Source organism: Hermetia illucens, chromosome 6 (genome assembly GCF_905115235.1).
Source record: "Hermetia illucens chromosome 6, iHerIll2.2.curated.20191125, whole genome shotgun sequence".
NCBI classification, from domain to species: domain Eukaryota; kingdom Metazoa; phylum Arthropoda; class Insecta; order Diptera; family Stratiomyidae; genus Hermetia; species Hermetia illucens.
The window spans coordinates 90459305-90479008 of NC_051854.1; the positions used below are offsets into that span (position 1 = coordinate 90459305).

General features: G+C 44.5%; 1 protein-coding gene across 5 annotated transcripts in view; it reads right to left on the minus strand.

Annotated features, from left to right (window-relative positions):
* The window catches only part of LOC119659152 (protein groucho), a 305782-nt gene that overhangs the window by 103357 nt on the left and 182721 nt on the right, over positions 1-19704 (minus strand). For all 5 annotated transcript variants that reach the window (XM_038067100.1, XM_038067098.1, XM_038067099.1 and 2 more), the window contains one exon: positions 3024-3118. In XM_038067100.1, the coding sequence (XP_037923028.1) occupies positions 3024-3118 (95 nt within the window). The remainder of the gene's footprint in view (positions 1-3023; positions 3119-19704) is intronic.

The following is a 19704-nucleotide window of genomic DNA, read 5'->3' on the forward strand; positions in this document are numbered from 1 at the left end:
TACAGCAGCTTTCTGTGGACGAAAATAAAAGGGGTATATGTGTGAAGCTGTTACGCCCCACCAAGCCTGACATTGTTCGAATTCGAGGAAATGCTTGACAGTCTTGTTCTCGACGCAAGGTGTCGTAGTTCAAGGGTGATTGCTAGTGACTTCAGTGCTTAGCCCTGTGAGTGAGGTAGCAGAGGGACAAATACAAGAGGCCGCAGTCTATTAGACGCTTTCGCACAGTTGGATATCATTCTGGCCAACGAAGGATATGTAAACACTTTTCAGAGAGGAGGGTTTACCTCAATCATAGACGTAACATTTGTCAGCCCTGGCACGTGGTATGTCGTGGTGCGTCAGCAAGGACTACACCCACAGCGATCACCAGGCAATCTCCTTTGGGCTATTGGTGGAGTCGAGAAAGAACCGAGAAAGATGTCAGGCTAGTAAGCTAAAGCTGTGGATGAGCAGACCTTCATAGAGGTGTGATTAGACCAACCTAATAAAGCAGGTGCCTCTATGGAACGAACTGGCCATGTGGCATGCATTGCCAAAGCATGTGACGTGTCCATGCCTAGGAGGGAGGTGCTCATTCTCCTGTAGAAGACCAAACTGCTGGTGGAATTCTGAACTGGCCAGCCTTCGATCAGCCTGTCACCGAGCCAGAAGAGCGGCTCAGAGAGCGGTAGGCAGAATCGACAAAGAGCAAAAAGAGCGCGCCTATAAAGAAGCCCGCAAAACCCTCAAGCTTGTCATCCAATGGAGCAAGAGGGAAAGCTTGAAGGAGCTCTGTTCGGAAGCGGACGTAAACCCGTGGGGGAGCGCCTATAGAATGCTGATGATTCAGAGGCCGATCATCTCCGCATATCACGTTCCCTCCACTCTTGTTAAAAATTATCCAGAGGTTATTCCCCCAGTAACAGGAAAGCATAGACAGCTTCCAGCGACCGCTGAACGATACGGCAATTCCGCCAGTTACCAGTGACGAGCTGCTGGAGATCTGTGCTAGGATAAGAGATAACAAAGCTCCGGGTCTGGATGGCGTTTCGAATAGGGCCCTTAAGCTTGCCGTGAAATCCAGACCGGACATGTTCGCTGAGTTGTTCGAAGCGTGCATGTCCGAGGGAATATTTCCTGCATCATGGAAACGACAGAGGTTGGTGTTACTGCCTGAGGCTGGCAAACCCCCAGGTGAGCCAACTTCCTACAGACATATTCATCTTTTGGATACTGTGGGCAAAATGCTAGAGCGAATAATCTATAATAGATTACTTCCGCTTGTTGAGAGCCAGGGAGGTCTCCCAAATCGGCAATATGGGTTCCGTAAAACCAGATCAACCATTGATGTCATCAAAATGGTTACTGGCTTGGTCGAAGATGCAATCCACGGAAAGGGCAGTACTGGCAAATATTGCATAGTAGTGACCCTGGATGTGAGAAATGCATTGGAACCCCCCCCCCCCCCCCCCCGCTTATCTTGCAGCTATTGTCAACAGCTATTTGCAAGAACGGAGGCTTTGGTATGACATCGATAACAGACCCCAGGAGTACGTTGTCTCCGCGAGTGTACCACAGGGTTCCGTACTGGGCCCACTGCCGTGGAATATCATGTACAACGATGTACTTAATCTTCCCCTTCCGGAGGAAGCCACAGTGGTGGGCTACGCCGACGATATAGCGCTGACTGTGGTCGCAAAGTACCTCGAAGATGCTGAGTTGTACTCATGCAGAGCCATCAGTATTGTTAGGGGTGGCTAGAGAGCTCTGGTCTGACACTTGCGAAGGAAAAAAACGGAAAAGGTCCTCATCCCTAAGCGCCGAAAGAGAAATTACGTCTGTATTACAATCGGGAATCACATCATCACTTCTAAGCTGACCATCAAATACTTCGGGGTGGTGGTAGACAGGAAGCTCAGCTATAGGCAACACGTGCAATGTCTTTGCGACAAATCATCCACTGCTAGTATGATCCTGGCAAGGATGATGCCGAACGTGGGAGGGCTACGGCATACCTCTAGGTTACTTATTGCCAGGATGGTGACCTCAATCATGATCTATGCAACCCCAGTTTGAAGGCGTTGCGGATGTCAGTTAACACTAACAAACTAAGTGCAGTTTACAGGAGGACAGCTTCTGCCTTCGGGACTGCCTCAGATGATGCAGCATTCGTCGTGTCGATTGACATCTTGGCAGATGAGATGGCGAAATATGCAATGCGAAGCCAATTTCTCCCTTATTGCAGAAGGAGAACGCTAAGAGGGAGAGGTTCCTAAATAGATGGCAAGAGCGGTGGGAACGCTGGGGAACGGGTTGGTGGACTCACAGGCTCATTCCTGCCATCAAAGAGTGGTTGGAGAGACGATACGGTGAGATTAATTATAATCTCACCCAGTTTCTCACGGGGCATGGATGTAATACCTTAGGAAGGTTCCACGAAGGGCAGGAAGGGAGCCGGCGGTGGTTTTACTGGGTAAAAATCCCAAACACTGGTGTGTCCAGATTAGTGTCTTTTGAAGATTTCGACCTCCTCAAAAAAAAGAGAGACAGTAAATCGATTTTAACTAGTTTTGTTTTACACTAAACCTTAAAAAGGGTTGGGGGTATGTCGATTTTTCATGAATGGAAGTTTAATATTTTACTTGAATGTCAATTATTCTCGTTGATTATGACGTCAGCTTCTTATTTGCATGGCTTTAGAGGCAGTAAATACGCGCGAAATTCCCATGTTTGAACTGCTATAACTTTGGCATTAATGGCGCGATTTCCATGAAATTTTTCGTGTATATACAAAATATTGTCCTCTAGTCTGGTACAAGTAGTCCTGGGCTGAATTTAAGGGGGTTTTCCAGTCAATTTCTAAGAGTTGGTTCTATACTATTTGTAAGTTTATTTGGACAGATATCCGATATGGGGCATATAATATTTCGAGGCCTAGATTTCATTTCATCCCGCAATCAATTCCCAAAAAATAGGAACAATTTTGCCTTTGAAATGTAGAACCTCACCTTAAATTAGATATTTAATATCGTTTTACTTACGTGTGATACTGTGCTTGTAAAAAATTAAATTCCTCTTTTATTCGTTCTAATGTGTCGACTATGGTAAATTTTATTGGGCCCTGCGGCGGGGGACCCTGTAAATAGACAAGAAAAAAATGGTTTGTTACAGACAATGAAAGTGATTTGTTGATAAATTTTATTAAAATTATGTTTTCTCCTTAAGTTATCAAATCAGAAGCAAAGAAAAGAAAAGGAAAATACACTCAACGCAGTACACTGAGAATTCGATAAAAGCAACCCCAAATTAGATCAAACGCAAGGATGATAGCAAATGCACTTCCGCGCCAACAAAGAGTTTTGCGTGTGATCCGCGGTTCTCCCCGGGGGGTAGATAGCCTACTTTCTCAAATTAATTTCCAACGTCAACAAAGAACCGAGTCACAACACCTTGTGATATCATATCTAAAACGCTGAATCTCAGCTTTTATCCTTCGCAACAGGATTATTATAGTTTCCCTTTACGTTGTGTTGCCCTACATCATAGAATCACTTCATTCAGTTGCGAAAAGGAAAATGTAATCCCTGGCAAAGATAATCCTCTTCAAATCTAAGCTCCTGCCGTGAACCATTCGCACTCTCACACCCCCCGCCCTATACAGATACATTACGAATAAGTGCACGTTCGACTTGCTTCCTTGGGTTTTTTCGCTACCCCCTGTTCTTCTACACACTCCCGCCGACATCATTCTGTATTCTTTGCAGGTTCTTATTTACTTGCTCCGAGTCATTTGAAGGCGAGATTTCTAGGGAACAAAGACAGATTCATAGAACCAGACCTCATACTTTAAGCGCCTGTATCCATGGCGGAGACTGCTTCGCCCTCTCTTAAATCCTCAGTAATCTTTCACCTTCCGAATCACTTCCACTTTTCCACACATTCACCACTCGTTTTACCACCAGCCTGAATACATCATAGATCGTTGTCGTCCTCTTATCCAACTCGTCTTCGCCTTATGCTCACGTTTTCAAGCTGCATGAATGCTTGCGAGAGTGGTGAGTGGTATCACCCAGTTTCGTTAGCTATCTTGAAGAAGCCAGGGTAGGGTGGAGATCGTTTTTCGAATATTCTGACAAGATGGGAGGGTGGGAAAGCGTGGAAAGAGGTCGACAAGTAAAAGAAAAATACCTGAACATGCGGTGTTGTGAGTTCGGTTTGTATTTCGTGAGGATTCTCAATGGAGTATGTAGGAGATGTCAACTTTCGAAGGAGCAACATGACAAGTGTAGCGAAAACCATGTGATATTGATTATAATTGGTTGTACTTTTACATTTTCCATTATATAATATGAAATAACAGGCTGGGTTGTAGCTGCGACCCAGGTCGATGTAAACTGCGCCCTTTTGCCAAAGTGGTGTCGAAAAAATCATTTAGGCACCCCCGGACCATCTAGGATTGTGTAAAACGTCCTTGTCGCTCGCAATTTGAAATACTTTCAGTCTCCCATTCATCCTCGGGGTTGATAGCAGGCTGAAGAATCCTCCGCTTATCCAACCATTACGCCCAAGTTATCTTCAACGCTCGTAGCCTGTTCAACTTTATAGACATGCTTTTTCGTATTTTATCTCATTTTTACCGCCGCCAGCCCAGAATATTCACTTGATTCGTATCCAAGTTTTTATACCATCGACCGTGAGGTGACTCTTGTCACAGGAGGAGCATAACTTTTAAGGCAAACATATTTCTGGCTTGAAGCCCCCCCGAGGGTTGAAGGGACGAGGCTCACCTCATCGCACGAAGGGAAACTGGTAGACGGGATAAGAAAAAAAGGAGGAACGACAATGAAATTACACCATGGGAAAATAAAGTGCATACATAGGACAGGTTGTGTACGATACAGTTATGGGGGGAGTTGAATCATATAAAATATTTATTTCGTACGAAATAATATCCGTACGGTTTCTCGAAAATGTGATATATTACATACATGATTTTGCCAGGGGTTGACTGAGGGTACGGGAATGAAGTGGAGTATATGAAAAGGTGGAGAATTATCTGGGAAGACATATGTAGGTGAAACATTACTCAAATTGGAGGGTAGGAAGCAAAAAAGGATACGATAATATTGTGTTAAAAATTTGGTTCGTATTGTATAAGTGGGTAATGTGGATTCGTTTTATGTTTCTATTATTTATGTCTTTTTGCGAAAAGAATGAGATTTTATCGGAGTTGGGTTTGTGCGTTTGGTATATGTGTAACTTGTTCATGTTCGATATGAATGTGATTTTGATTTAATTCTATATAAACTAAGAGAGAATTGGCGAATCTTGTCAAGGTATGTGGGATGTCTTAAACTCATCTGTGGAGCACATATGCCCCATCAGTTCTCCTGCAAACTTACTAATCTGCACCAAGTAGTTCTAGGACTAGGCGACCATCCTCCCTGGATTCCATCCCACGGCATCATCCGTAATGAAGTTGTCAATGTATGACCTATACCTCATACAAGAACCGTGAATTATTGATGGGGTAGTCAAGGGCCTTAATTTCCAACATGCTTACCTGTTGTATGCCAATGGAAGTAATCGACCCTGCTCCTGCATGGTAATCACAAAAGACTTTCAGGCTAATTCGGTTAACGACCTATGTGATGGCGACACCTTCTTCTTTTTCTTCAGCCTTTGTCCCATTCACAAGCGGGGTCGGCTCGTCGTGATCGGTTTCGCCATTTGGCTCTATCGAATGCCTGATCTGGGTGCAATCTCGAGGCTTTCAAATCCCCATCTAACGTATCAAGCCACCGTCGTTTAGGTCTGCCTTTTGGTCGTTTACCATCGACTTCGATGTTCAGACCAATCTTGGCAAGTGAATTTTCGTTGGCACGAATTGCGTGACCATACCATCGAAGACGCCTCTCTCGCAACTTTTCCACGATCGGTGCAACCCCATAAAGATCGCAGATATCCTCATTTCGGATGTGATCTAAACGTGTGACGCCACTAGTCCAACGTAGCATCTTCATCTCCATTACCGCAAGACGCCGTTCATTGTCTTTTATAGTCGGCCAACACTCAGAACCATAGAGAGCGACTGGACGGACGACATTGCGGTAAACTTTAGATTTGTGACGTGCGTTGATACGTCGATCACAAAGAACACCAGTTGTGGAACGCCACTTCATCCAGGTTGTGTTAATGCGTGAAGCAATTTCATAACGCAGTTCTCCATTGGCTGATAGCGTTGACCCCTGCGTTGATCACTGCCGCTCACAGTGATTGTGCCTGTTTCATGCGGGTCGGCCGTCACAAATTCAGTTTTGTTTAAATTCAATCTGAAACCGTATTGCATAAGGCGATCATTCCATTTTTGAACAAGTTGCTCGAGATCATTTTTGCTATCAGATGCTAGGAAAACATCATTTGCATAAAGCAGTGTATAGGGCGCTGGACGTTGGATATCCCGTGTGACGGTGTCCATAACAAGGACAAAGAGGAGTGGTGAGAGGGCACTTCCTTGATGAACACCAACAGAGACACGAAGCGGTTTTGATACACCCGCCATACTTCGAACTTTACTTTTCGGATCGTGGTAGAGCAATTGAACCCAGCGCACGAGTTCTTCTGGCACGAAGTGTTGTCGTAAAGCATACCAGATGAGTTCGTGTGGTATACGATCAAACGCTTTCTCTAGATCCAGAAATGCAATGTAAAGAGGGCGATGCTTCTCACGGTGTTTCTCCATGAGTAACCGCGCAGCGTGTATTGCGCCAGTAGTTCCGCAGTTCTTGACAAATCCGGCTTGATTCATGGTTATTTCAACGATTTCGCGAATACGGTTGTCAAGAATGCGTTCAAAAATCTTCATGGTGTGGGAAAGTAACCGGATCGGACGGTAATTTCAACATTCTGCTGGACTACCTTCCCTTTTCCATATTGGAACAGTGGTACTTTCTTGCCAGTCAGATGATGTTCTTCCTTCCTGAATAACCCGGTTAAAGAATTCACTGAGCCACAGTGTTGGGTCCCAGCTCTTCGCTTTCCAGAGCTCAGATGCGATGTCGTCAGATCCTGTTGCTTTCATCGATTTCATTTGTTTTATTGCCTCCTCGAATTCAGTTGCACTGACTGGTGGAACTGCTCCAAATGTCGGCAATGATTGTGGACGTGGAGGATGAGCAAATTCTTCAGTTGAAATCTGCTTGAAGTATTCTCGCCATCCATCCGTTGCGGCTCGACGGTTGGTAAGCAAAGTACCGTTCTTGTCATTAACACAACAGAAGTGTTCGATATCCTGTGTGCGTTCATCACGGCTTTTAGCAAGTCGATACAGATCTCTCTCACCATCCCGAGTGTCCAGTTTATCGTAAAGATTTTTGAAATGGTTCGCTCGGGCGACAGCGACCGCTTTCTTTGCTTCCCGATTGGCATTCTTTTAATTTGCCAATTAGCAGGCGTTTTATCGTCGAGAAATTTGTGGTAGAGGCATTTCTTTTCGCGGACCTTCATTTCAACATCATAATTCCAAAGCCAAGTATCTCGGTTGATGTACCGCTTACCCGGCTTGGTGACCCCGAGGGTTGCAGAGGCCGCTTTGTGGATTGTGTCTTTCATTTGGTTCCACGATTCTTCCACATTCGTAATGGTCGTTAATCGTGTGAGTGAGATCGTTTCTTCTTTCTTCTCACCAAATCGCCACCATTTAATGCGTCGCGGGCCAGTGCGTTCCTCACGCTGTTTTACCGGTGGTTTGATTCGCAGGACGGCATTCAACGGCCGATGTTGAGATGCGATGGTCTCACAGGAAACGACTTTGCAATCAGTGACAGTGGTAAAATGTCGGCATCTTATGAGAATATAGTCGATTTGCGTTTTACTGTTCCCACTATAAAATGTAGGAAGATGAGACAATCGTTTGATGGACCATGCATTCATAAGTGCAAGGTCATGGGTGTCCGCAAAATCGATTATACGCTCGCCACCCTCATTGTGCGCTCCGAACCCCTTTCCCCCATGGCATCTGTTACCGTCTGCCTTTTCACCCACATGACCATTAAGGTCGCCGGCAATGATTATGTAATCGTCAGCAGGCACGTGACAAGTCTTTTCATCGAGAAGTTACCAGAAGGCATCTTTCTCGGCATCAGGTCGACCTGTCTGTGGTGCGTACGCGGTGAAGAAGTGAATAGTGCGATCAGCTGATATAATGGTGAGCTTCATCAGCCGATCATCAAATCGTTCGACTTCTTTAATGGCATCACGGAAACTTTCTGAGATGGCAATGCCAACACCATATTGAGCGTGTAGTGAAGTGAAGTTTGTAGCCATTTTTACCGCGTTCACGTTCAATGTCGCAGCTTTTGGCACCAGACCATTGAGTTTCTTGCAGAGCGCAGATATCAATGCGCCTTTTCCGAAGGGCTCTTGCGAGTTCCTCCGTCTTTCCAGTTAGGGTACCAACATTTAGCGTACAGACACGCATTTTTATTTTATTCGTACTGACTTGCTTTTGTCGTGACGCCGTCCATGGGTCAAGAACCCTTGCCCATTTCTCGACAGGACCGGGGCCCGTCCTGCCGTGTCGGCTGAGGTGGACGCCCTAGCATTTCTCCGAGGCTGTGTGACTCAATTCGATCATCATGTTTGTAACAACATTATATGCATTTTCTTGGTCGGCCTGCCGCGGGCCTGTCACCAAGAGAGATCAGGTAAGATTTGGCATAGTAGAATAACTCCAACCATACTCTATTTATCTCTTTCCCTGATCTCAGCATTTTATTTTTGTTTTACTGAGGATAGTACAGAATACGTTGCCTCAAACCCTCCTCCTTTACCTGGGCTTGGCACCAGCATACTATGTTAATAGCATGGCGGAGTTTGTGATGGCGACACCACATCAGCTAAACTAACCATAAAAAGTCAACAGGGAGATAAAGAGATACTATGGTGCTCTACTTATTTTTCCTATGACGCAGAAGATGTTCCCAGTGGAACATTCATCAGAGCTATCCAATATATCAAAAGTAGAGGCATGGGGGTAAAAGCAGGAGGTGATGTCAACGCTCACCACATATGCCGGCGAAGTTCCAACATCAATGCAAGAGGATCGAGACTACTTAAGTATCTAATAGGAACCGATTTGCAGATCCTTAATTTGGGTAATGAACCCACTTTCTTCGACATGGTCAGGCGAGAGGTCATCGACATCGCGGCTCTGATCGGAAGGTGGAGAGTATCAAACGATATCACACTCTCGGATCACAGACGCATTGATTTCGTAGTGGCCATGGATCCACCTCCACCCACTTCATTTCGGAATCCGCGGAAGACAGATTCGGTGACGTATAAAATAGAACTGAGCGCCCGAGTCACGATCTCTGGGAAGCAGGTTTCCTTTTTTTGGGTGACTAAAAAACCTACTCCGAGCACATGGTTTAAAATGGAAAAGGGGGGTGTAAATTTTTTTTCATCAAATATAGTCATGTGGGGTATCAACTTAAAGATCTTGGTTAGTACTTTTCGAAGCCGGTCTTAGTTTTGATATTTGTCGGGAAAGTGGGGAGTGCGGGGGGTTGAAAGTGATCATTTCTTTAAGTGGGCCATTCTCAGAAATTACCCAACCGAAAAATCTGAAAAAAATCAGGAGGCTGCCACTATATGGTGCCTGGGATCCGAAATAGCTTCCATGCCGACATCTGTTCAAATAAAGTTAATAATAGTACATTACTATAATTTTCAGTTAATGGCTGCAGAACCCCCTGAAGTTCTTCCTAGCACCATGAAGCAATATAGGCTATAATATAGAGCTTGATCCCACCAAGTTTGGTAGAAATGGCACTATTACTAACGAAGTCATAACAGGTCAAATTTGTCACTTCTTTGGAAATTCAAGATTTTGAATGTCAATATCACCAGAAAGTGTCACATAATATTGGGTTGGGGGAAAAGAAATGTCGTATTTGTGATTTATGCTTTATTTAACATACTTAGAATTATTCGATTTAAATCACATATGCGCCGTTTTGTTCGCAAACTTGTTGCCATTTAGAAGGAAACTTCATTATCCCCCCTTTATAAAACCCCGCCTCCCCCTCCTTATTTGCAAATAATTCAGACAGCCAGTTTTCGCAAGCCTCTTTTGAGGCCAACTTGGTAGCACCAAGACCGTTTTGCATCGACCGGAAGAGATGGTAATCACTTAGTGCCAGGTCCGGACTATACGGTGGGTGCGATAGGACATCCCATCGGAACTCGCGTAGCTTCTGGCGGGTCATCAAAGATGTGTGAGGCCGAGCGTTGTCCTCGTGGAACAAAACACCATTCCTATTGACCAATCCTGGCCGCTTCTGGTCAATCGCCTGCTTCAAACAGTCGAGTTGCTCACAGTTGAAGACCGAATTGAGGGTCTGGCCATAGTTGAGCAACTCATAGTGGATGACTCCCTTCCAATCCCACCAAACACACAGCAAAACCTTCCTGGCCGTCAATCCAGGCTTGGCGATGGTTTGGGCCAGCTCGCCGCGCTTCGACCTCGATCTTTTTCGCTTGAGATTTTCGAACGTGATCCACTTTTCATCACCAGTCACCATCTGGTTCAAAAACGGATCGAATTCTTTCCGTTTCAGCAGTGCATCGCAGGCGTTGATTCGGTCCAAGAGATTTTTTCGCGTCAGCTCGTGTGGTACCCAAACATCCAGCTTTTTTTGGAATCCAATCTCCTGCAAATGGTTCCAAACGGTTTTATGGTCCTTACCCAGTTCCTGGCCAATCGAGCGAATGCTCACATGCTGGTCTACTTGGATGATTGCGACGATTTTATCGGTTTCTACGACGATTGGCCTACCAGTACCGGGTGTATCTTCGACATCCACTACACCAGGACGAAATCGATCGAACCAACGCTGTGCTGTGCGAATCGTTGCACTATCGGACCCATAAACTTCACAAATTTTTTTGGCCACCTTCGTTGTATTTTTACCTCTCAGGTAGTAAAAATGTAAAATATGACAAATTTCTTCCTTGGTGGACTCCATCTTTGACGCGCTATAACTTAAGACTGAAACGTACGATCATAAAACTGTTATAGAGACACCTGTAGCTCAGATTCTGTCGTCTTCAAATCGCCTTATAGTCTGACTCGATACGATAAGTACAACACGAGATATGTTCAAGTGTCGCCATCTATTGATAAAATACGACATTACTTTTTCCCCAACCTAATATATGGTGTAGCGACTCTTTCCCATGAAACCGCATCTCCTGCAACGCTATTAAATCAGCCTTATATTGGGACAGGGTATCGGCTAGCTGCTCAGCAGCATTCGGTCTCTACATGGAGCGCACGTTCCATGAGAAAATGCGCAAATCGTTTATCCGTTTTCATTGCCGGGTTCGTCGTTGTCAAATCCAGCCTGTCCGAGGCTCCTTCCGTGGCTTCGTAATGTCGGTTTTCCGTGTAGGGTTGTCAGCCCTACCCAACCCACAACCTGGAGGACCAGTTGGTACAATTTGTCCCGGTTTTAGGCGCGGGAGACTCGCCTTCATCCTTCTCCGTCTGCAGTATTTCATAAAGAAAGAACTCCCAGCGATCACCATATGGAGGTGGAGATAGAGTTTGGTAGTAGAGCTGTTGGTATTGCTTCAGCAGGCGTTTCCCAGGTTTTATGTTCCGTCGTGGGTAGCAATCCACGTTTCGCCCTGGGACCTATACTACCCTTTGACCGCCCATGTTACACATGTTACTTAATAGTGACCACCAAATTGACAAAGGAATGAGGTACGGACGGTTCCCTGATAAAGGGTGAACAAGGATTTGCGGCTGGACGGAGAGGATGCTAATAAAGAAATAGGGCTGGTGCAGATCAAAAGACGAGTATTCGAAGCATGCATATCTCCATGTAGAAACGGTGAGTGTGCCCCAGCAGCCAGCCAAACTACTGGTGGAATAGGGAAACGGTCCAATTACGATGCGAATGCCACCCAGCAAGAAGGATTAACCGGCGGAACCTAGAGGAGCGAATCATGACGAACTGGAACATTAAAATAAGGACCTCCGGAGTAAGCTTAAGCATGTCATTCTCCAAACAACTATATGCAGAGGCGGAATATCGACCTTTGGAAAAATGTATATGAGGTGGCGACCACGAAGAGAGAAGGACGGGGTAACCTACCCGACACTTTTAAGAAGAGTCGTTTTCCTCATGAAACAAACAAGCGTTTTAAATATAAATTCGATGCCTTCATGATACCCATGATTACGGAACAGAAGAGGAAATTTGCGAAATATTTGCGACAGCAAGGCACCTAGTTTAAATGAGGATCCCCGAAGAGCACCTCAGCACGATATTAGGACGACACCGGAAGTATTCAGAGTTCAGAATTTTTACCGCACATTGGAATAGAGAGGAAAAACTGGATCTGCAACCAAAGTCTGAGGAACCACCTTTATATCGCCCGATATTTCCTCTGAATGCAATGGGAGTAATATAAATCCAGCTACTCCCTATCATCAAAAATCGAGGCGAACTCTCTCAGAGAGCCAACATCTATTTCGTCAATACAAGGGCACGTTAGTGGGATTAACATGAGGCATGATGCACCATAACGAATCCCGCGGAATGGTAATGATACGAGCAGATTAAGAACGCACTGTGTGAAATTGGAGACATGGTATACGTGCCAAAACTTTAGAGGTGGACCTGAAGAATTCTTGATTACGATGGGGATACCACAACGCTTTGCACTAGGTCCCTCTTGCGACATGTCATGCATAATGGCGGGATAGGAGAACAAGTACATCTTCGTCGATAATTATTCCTTGGTCGTAGTTTTGATGCGCAAATTTCAAATTAATTATCAACTGTCAATATCAATATTTGATCAATGTCAAACACTATTTTGAGCACTTATCAGTTGTAGTCTAGCTTTACCGACGCGACGCTTCAAGGCAATGGCCAACCTCTACATATCTAATTCAGGGCTAGTTGAGCAAAGGAAGAAAGTCGTTGTTGAAGACTTGTAAATTCGGAAAGACCAATGATCATATTCCGAAAAAAGGTTCCCATATACATATGTCCCTCTATTCACTACATTGTGGAATGTAGGGCGTCCAATCTCTCTATTGCACTTTTTTAAAATTTCATTTTAAAAAGTTACGACACTCCCATTATTATCGTTAATGCCCGGCAAGTACCCCACCTGCACAGAAGGAAGCAAAAAGATCAACCATGTAATCGGATTACGAACTCGGGACAACAGGACCTCGCTCAATCAACCCAGACAACGTAGTGCATAATCGTAATTACTTTTAGCCAATAAACTTCTTTGCTTGGAACTCATTTTTAAATCTATTTTGCAACTACCACTTTTATTGCGTTTTATTGACTCCCTACCTTTCTATCAATTTGTGTTAATGCTTTGCTTTAGTGATTGATGCGACACCTTAGCATTTATACCATTGACAAAGGCACAAAGGAGCATGGCACTTTGGAAACAACGAAGTAGCATCCATAAAAGTTCAATCCTATCTCTATCCTTTTGAGGTCATCCCACTTAAGAAAATTGTGAATTCTAAAGACAAGTTGAAAGAACAAAAGGACAAAGCCTGTAAATAAACAAAAACCCTCTCTGTCACTGACAATTCAATTACTTCATTAAAAAAAAACAAATCAAAACCTGACAAAAGCAGAAAAATACAGAAAATATAAAATATCAAATTCCTTTTCCAGTAAAATTGTTAGCTCTCCTGCCTGACTAATATCACAGAATATTTTCTGATGCTTTCTCTCCTCGACCTTATTTGCAAATAGAAACACAATAAGCCCCCTCCCCCCACCACTTCCATATGTTTCTTTGCCTTTATAAAACTTTTATTTTCCGTCTTTCCGTTATGTTTTATGTGATACCATCGTTCAAAATTGGATGTATATCTGAAAACTTATATCCTACAAGAATGGATCCGTATCGAGGTATAGCTGCACAAACAGGATGTAAGATGGAGAAGAAAAAGTACATTATGTGGTGTTGTCTTCACCAGCTTGTTATATTCTTGTTTGACATATTTGAATATTATTTTAGGGTTCTGTGACTAATCCAATCATCCCTTTGACGGTCTATCTGATACCAGTATGATCATCCGTAATGGAAGGTAGACACTTGCCTGTAAAACAAAATAATGCCCGATTGTAAAAGGAGAGACCGGTAGATTCAGCTATAGGCCACCACAGCGTCCCAGGGGGTAGGTGAGGAAATAGAACTTTGTGGTACTAAGGAAGCTATCTGTCAGGTACTATGGCAGTTAGATAAAAAATGTACTGCCAAAAAATGGGAAGAAGAGAAAAATTAAGGCCCTGCACAGGGGTCGTCTGACTTGGTAACTTGGTCGGGCTCCCATAAGCACAGCATCGAAACCGTCTGATGCAGCTGTTTCGCCATAATCTGCAGCATCTACTTCGGGCCTGAGGGAATGAACCTCTTTATTATTCGCTCCCACTACAAAATAAGAACACCGGGGGTAGGCACAACATCTTATCGCCCCTTGTGCCACAAAGGATTCGTTCAGCGTTTCCCACAATACGCTGGAACATCGGTGTGACTCAGTAAGCTAGGGCATTGTTGGGTTGACTCAAATCAGACGCCAGCAATGCCATAAGAATAAAGTGTAGGGTTTGCCGGAACTATTCCATCCCCGGTGAGATTGCAATGTACGCAAGAAACCAACAGAATTTTCTCAGATTACACAATGCATCTCAGCAGAACCTCTAGACAGTCCAGTTTATGGTAATGGAAACAAAAGAATATTAGGGTGAACTTTGATGGCATTTTGAGAATACCGAGGGGGTTATCACTGAAAGAACCCGCCATACCATTATTCAAGGCATGAATTTTACAGATTTACCGAGGGGAAGGTTCGACGAGCCATAGACAGTTCGGAGAACTGGAGGGCACTGAGCTTGGTTCGAATGCAGAATTTCTGGTACAAAAAGTTCACCTGTGTAGACGGTCGGTGGAAGTGGCCTGGCTGATAAAGTTCAAGTGCCGAAGTTGGCGAGGAGACGCTTCGTCGGTGTCTTGTTTCAAAGCAAAAGGTTTATGCTCTGTAGACATTGTGAACAGCCTGCCTTGAAGAGTATGTCGCAGGTCTTTAATTGGGAGGTATCCGTGCTGTAGTTCCGTTAAGCGGGGTTCAGATGTTTGGAAAATAAGCTCAACGGCTGCTAGATTTGGTTCAAATTTTGGTGAAGGGAAGCACCTATGACAATGTCTGAAGCATCGACGAAAACGGCTAGGCGTATATTTTTCTGAGGTAATTTCAGAAGTGTAGCTTCAACTAGCTGCTGCTGGGTGGTCTCAACCGTCTAGAAAACACCCGGGGACCACGAAATCAGGCAGTAGTCATTGGTTTCGGCTCAGACAAATAGGTGTTGAGGATCAATTTATTACGACGAAGAAGCTTCTTAGATCCTGAACTATCTACGCTTCCACTTTTACTGAATCCGGTTGGATGTTTTCAGAAGTAATCAGGTGGCTGAGGAAATTCACTTGGATTGCAAAAATTGGCATTTCTCGATCGCGTTGAATACTAGATCGGTCTCAAGAACTTGTTGAAAAATGCACTCGAGATGCTCTAAATGCCCCCAATCAGAGAAAGAAGCGATAAGAATATTACCCAAACAAACGAAACAAAAGTGGTCAGTATAGACTCGATGAGTCTCTAAAACGTGTGCGCCGCATAGCATAATCCTAAAGTCACCCTAGTTAGCTCCAAAAATCAAAAAAGTGTGCATATTTCCAGAATGTCTTCGGGAGCGACAGGGATTTGATATGCCTTGACTAAATCCAAAGTCCGTCAAATACTGCAGTTTAGAAAAGAGTGCGCAAAATCGTGGAGGAATGGAAAGGGGTATCGGTCTGGAATCGTCTAGATATTTAGATGTCTATAATTGCCACAAGGTCTTCAATCGCCACTGGGTTGAGACCAAGCGAAATGGAGAAGACCACCACCTGTCTGAAGCTCTGCAAGTACCTTGCCTAAGAAGTTCTCCAAACTCTTTCCGCGCGCGAGCTTCTGTAATCGTAATGGATGCACCTTAGAAAAGATCGGGGGGCTTTTAGTGGTGATGTGGTGTTGAATATCATGGATAATGAGCTCAGAGAGATCACGCTTGCGGTATTTTTGAGGATGTGTGCTAGCACTTGTGTCAGCAACGCCTTTAAAAACGACATAAAGGTTGCTGGGTGTGCATAATGGAATTCTTCTTAATGGCCTAAAGGAAGTTATAGAATCAATGAGAGACTAGTTGTGTAGATCCATTAGCAATCCGTAGTGGCACAGCAAACCTGTGCCTAGAATAGGAATGCTAATTCCCACAGCAATAAACACCAAGAAAACGCTCGTCAAAGTCCTAGATTTATATCTAACTACCTGAAGCCTACATGCCGGTCAACGAGAAGGTTTTTTAAGAGAAAGTGGAGGGGCTAGTACATTTAGTGGCCTTCTCGGTAAACCTACGATAGAACCAGCATGCTTCGATACTTGCCGAAGGTCCTGATGATCTACTACCTGATCGTTCTTTTCGGAAGACGGTTTACATAGCGATTCAGTCCTACTTCATGAACACAAAGCGTCAACTGCCTCTGTCAACCTAGAAATGGTAGCCGTTGAAGCTACTGTCACCATTTGCTGCACTTAAGTCTATTGCGTGGGGCTGTTTGTAAGGCAGATTGTGGGCTGCTATTCCACAAGCACCCTTGTTTGCGGTTTGGCGAATATGCTCGAAAAAGCCCATTATCGTATTTATCATGATGCCAAGGTATTTCAATCCCGGCTTAGACAAGGCCATAATTTCGCCAACCTGAATATGGAGAACTGTGGGTACCCTCTCCTTGGTCACGACAACCACTCCAGAGGTATCCATGCTCAGTCTTCCATCCGCTGACTTACCGCATTACCATTCTCTTTGCGCTGAGCTTGTTCAATATCATCTGCGTATTTGATCAGATGTTATACCTAGGGCATCTCGATTTGTAGCAGCCTATCGTAAAAAATGCTCGAAAAGATAGATCTCTGAGCCGTCTTCGATGTGACCTTCATTTTGCGCTGTCCTTTTTGGGTCTGGTGGAGCAGCGCGGTCCTTTCAAAAGTCTCTAAATATCCGCAAAAGGTAACCAGGAATGTGGAAACAAATGTCCAGCGCCTTGAAGAAAAAAAGGCGCTTCTTACATGTAGCGTTACAAAGAGCACCCCTCGTCGACAGTGGCGGCAGCGTGCCTCGGACAGTTTCACTGGTTGGACCACTTCCTCAATCGCATCAATTCGGAATCGCACCGTCAGTCAGTTTTGGATTGATGAGCTTCACAAGCAGTTTCACCGCTGAATCTATATTGAGAGGATGCTATGTTGGCGGCGTATTGGAGTCGCCTTTTCACTTAGGGAGAGGGAAACACTCTCGCTGTTAAACGTGAATGCAAATTTCAGCATTTCCCTGTGAAAACCATCCGCTCCTGAATATGGACAAGACCGCCTGTTTTAGTTCCTTTACAGTGAACAGTGGGCATTCCTCAGCACTCCCCTGTTGAGAGTGCTTACACGATTTGTCAAGTCTTGAATGCTTCCATAGCAGGATGATAGACGGGCTCTAAGTTTTTCGGTAAAAAACTTATACCCGAGACCCAATGGCTCCTTATTAACGTCACTGATTAGCTCCTGCCAGCAGCATGCCTTTTGTCAGTTGATTTTGTGGCGGAGTTCCTTTTTAGCTCTCTTTATTCACGATAAGCAATCCGATGAAATATGAGGCACTTCCTTCGGTCTTGCAATTTCTACTGTTCACGAAAACAAAGGGGCTTCCCATGACGGAGTTTCCTTCTAGGCGCCCGCCGATATATTGCAAGCTGCAGTGAGAAGGTTCATTGCTGTTCACTAACGATTCATTCGCAGTTCTTTTGTTCGCGTCCAAGTCTTGTGATTCATTTACCTCTCTTTCTCGACGTTCCAACTGGTTGTTATCTGCCGGACGTCAAAACATTGAAAGAAGTCGTTTGTGATTTTGATGGAAATGTACTGGCGACCACTTTTTACAAAATTTGACAGTACCCATGATCGTTTCACCGCTGATAGTAAGGATTCCGTAGCAAATGTCAGTTCAGGAATAGTGTCTTCGCAACCAGGACGTCGGAATGTCGGAGTTCTACCGATGTTTAGGACAATAGGTCCTGTCCTGACGTCATCTCTAAACTTTATATGCCCTGAGAATGTGGTTGAGGCATGCTCCATTCGAAAACTTTGGCGATACAGTCTCCTGCAACTAGCTCTCTCTTCCGTGCTTCCGTATTTCTCAGCCAGATGGCAGAAGACGCCAGATATATCGGGCACCACGATGGTGAGCTCCTTTCTTGGTACTGCCCGCAGGAGTGACAATAAGTCAGCTCTTCTTTTTTACACCATTTGCTCCATTAGGTCCTGGACAATAGCTCTTCGGTACTAGGGGTTATCTGGGGCTACCAAATAGGAGATGTGTTTGACCTGGTCTGGAAAAAACAAAGATTGTGGCCACCCAGAAACTTTGCCCTCTTTGTCCAAACCTATTTGTTTGAATTTTTAAAAATAGTACGCAGGAATTAACTACAGAGTCGTAGCGATAAAATCCGGACCCGGATGAAAGTTACACGAAGCCCTCTACCTTAAGCTATTTCATAGTCTACCTCTTAGTGTGTGGAGTACAGGCCACGTTCAGTAACTCTATTCTAATTACTGCGCGTTCTGTTCGCCAAGAGGCAGACTTTCACCGCCACACAATTAACTTGTTTCTTATGCACCTAACAGTTAGGTATTCTGCTAGGAAGTGTGTATCATCTCATCATTAAGTCCTGATTTAACCAGGTCTCTACCAAAGTTTGCTGCTCCCTCCAATTTCGCCGACCAGTTTGACAGCAACGTCATTTTTGGGCTTGCACATTACTTCCCTAGGAATAAAATATGTGGTTAATTGTGTGATTTGTATTAGTTTGAGTTTAAGTGCCAGCGCATCGCTAACAAATGTCAGTCCCATAACTGCACCAAATTTCCTTTTCCCGAAGATATAGGTTTTGCAAGTCAAATTCGGTATTTTCTAAACTAATTCAAAATTTGCCAAACTGACTACTTTCTTGAAAATTTTATCAATGACCAGGCCCCAGTCGAGAAAAAATCCGGGACAGGGGTGATCACCCTCTATGGTTCTGAGTATTGGCCAACTATAAACGACAATGAACGGCGTCTTGCGGTAATGGAGACGAAGATGTTGCGTTGGACTAGTGGCGTTATGGAGTTGCATCGATCGTGGAAAAATTGCGAGAGAGACGTCTTCGATGGTATGGTCGCGCAATTCGTGTTAACGAGAATTCATTTGCCAAGATTGGTCTGAACATCGAAGTCGATGGTAAACGCCCAAAAGGCAGGCCGAAACACCGGTGGCTTGATACGCTGGATGGGGATTTAAAAGCCTCGAGATTGCACCCAGATCAGGCATTCGATAGAGCCAAATGGCGAAACCGATCGCGACGAGCCGACCCCGCTTGTGAACGGGACAAAGGCTGAAGAAAAAGAAGAAGAGAGAATGGATAAGTTAACCTTGTGTTTCTGAAAATCAAGGATAATTGAATAATGTTTGTTGTAGATTCTACCGCTGCCTCCAGAAGCTGCTGTACGAAAACCTCAATGTTTCTCTCCAAATTGCTTTAAATGAA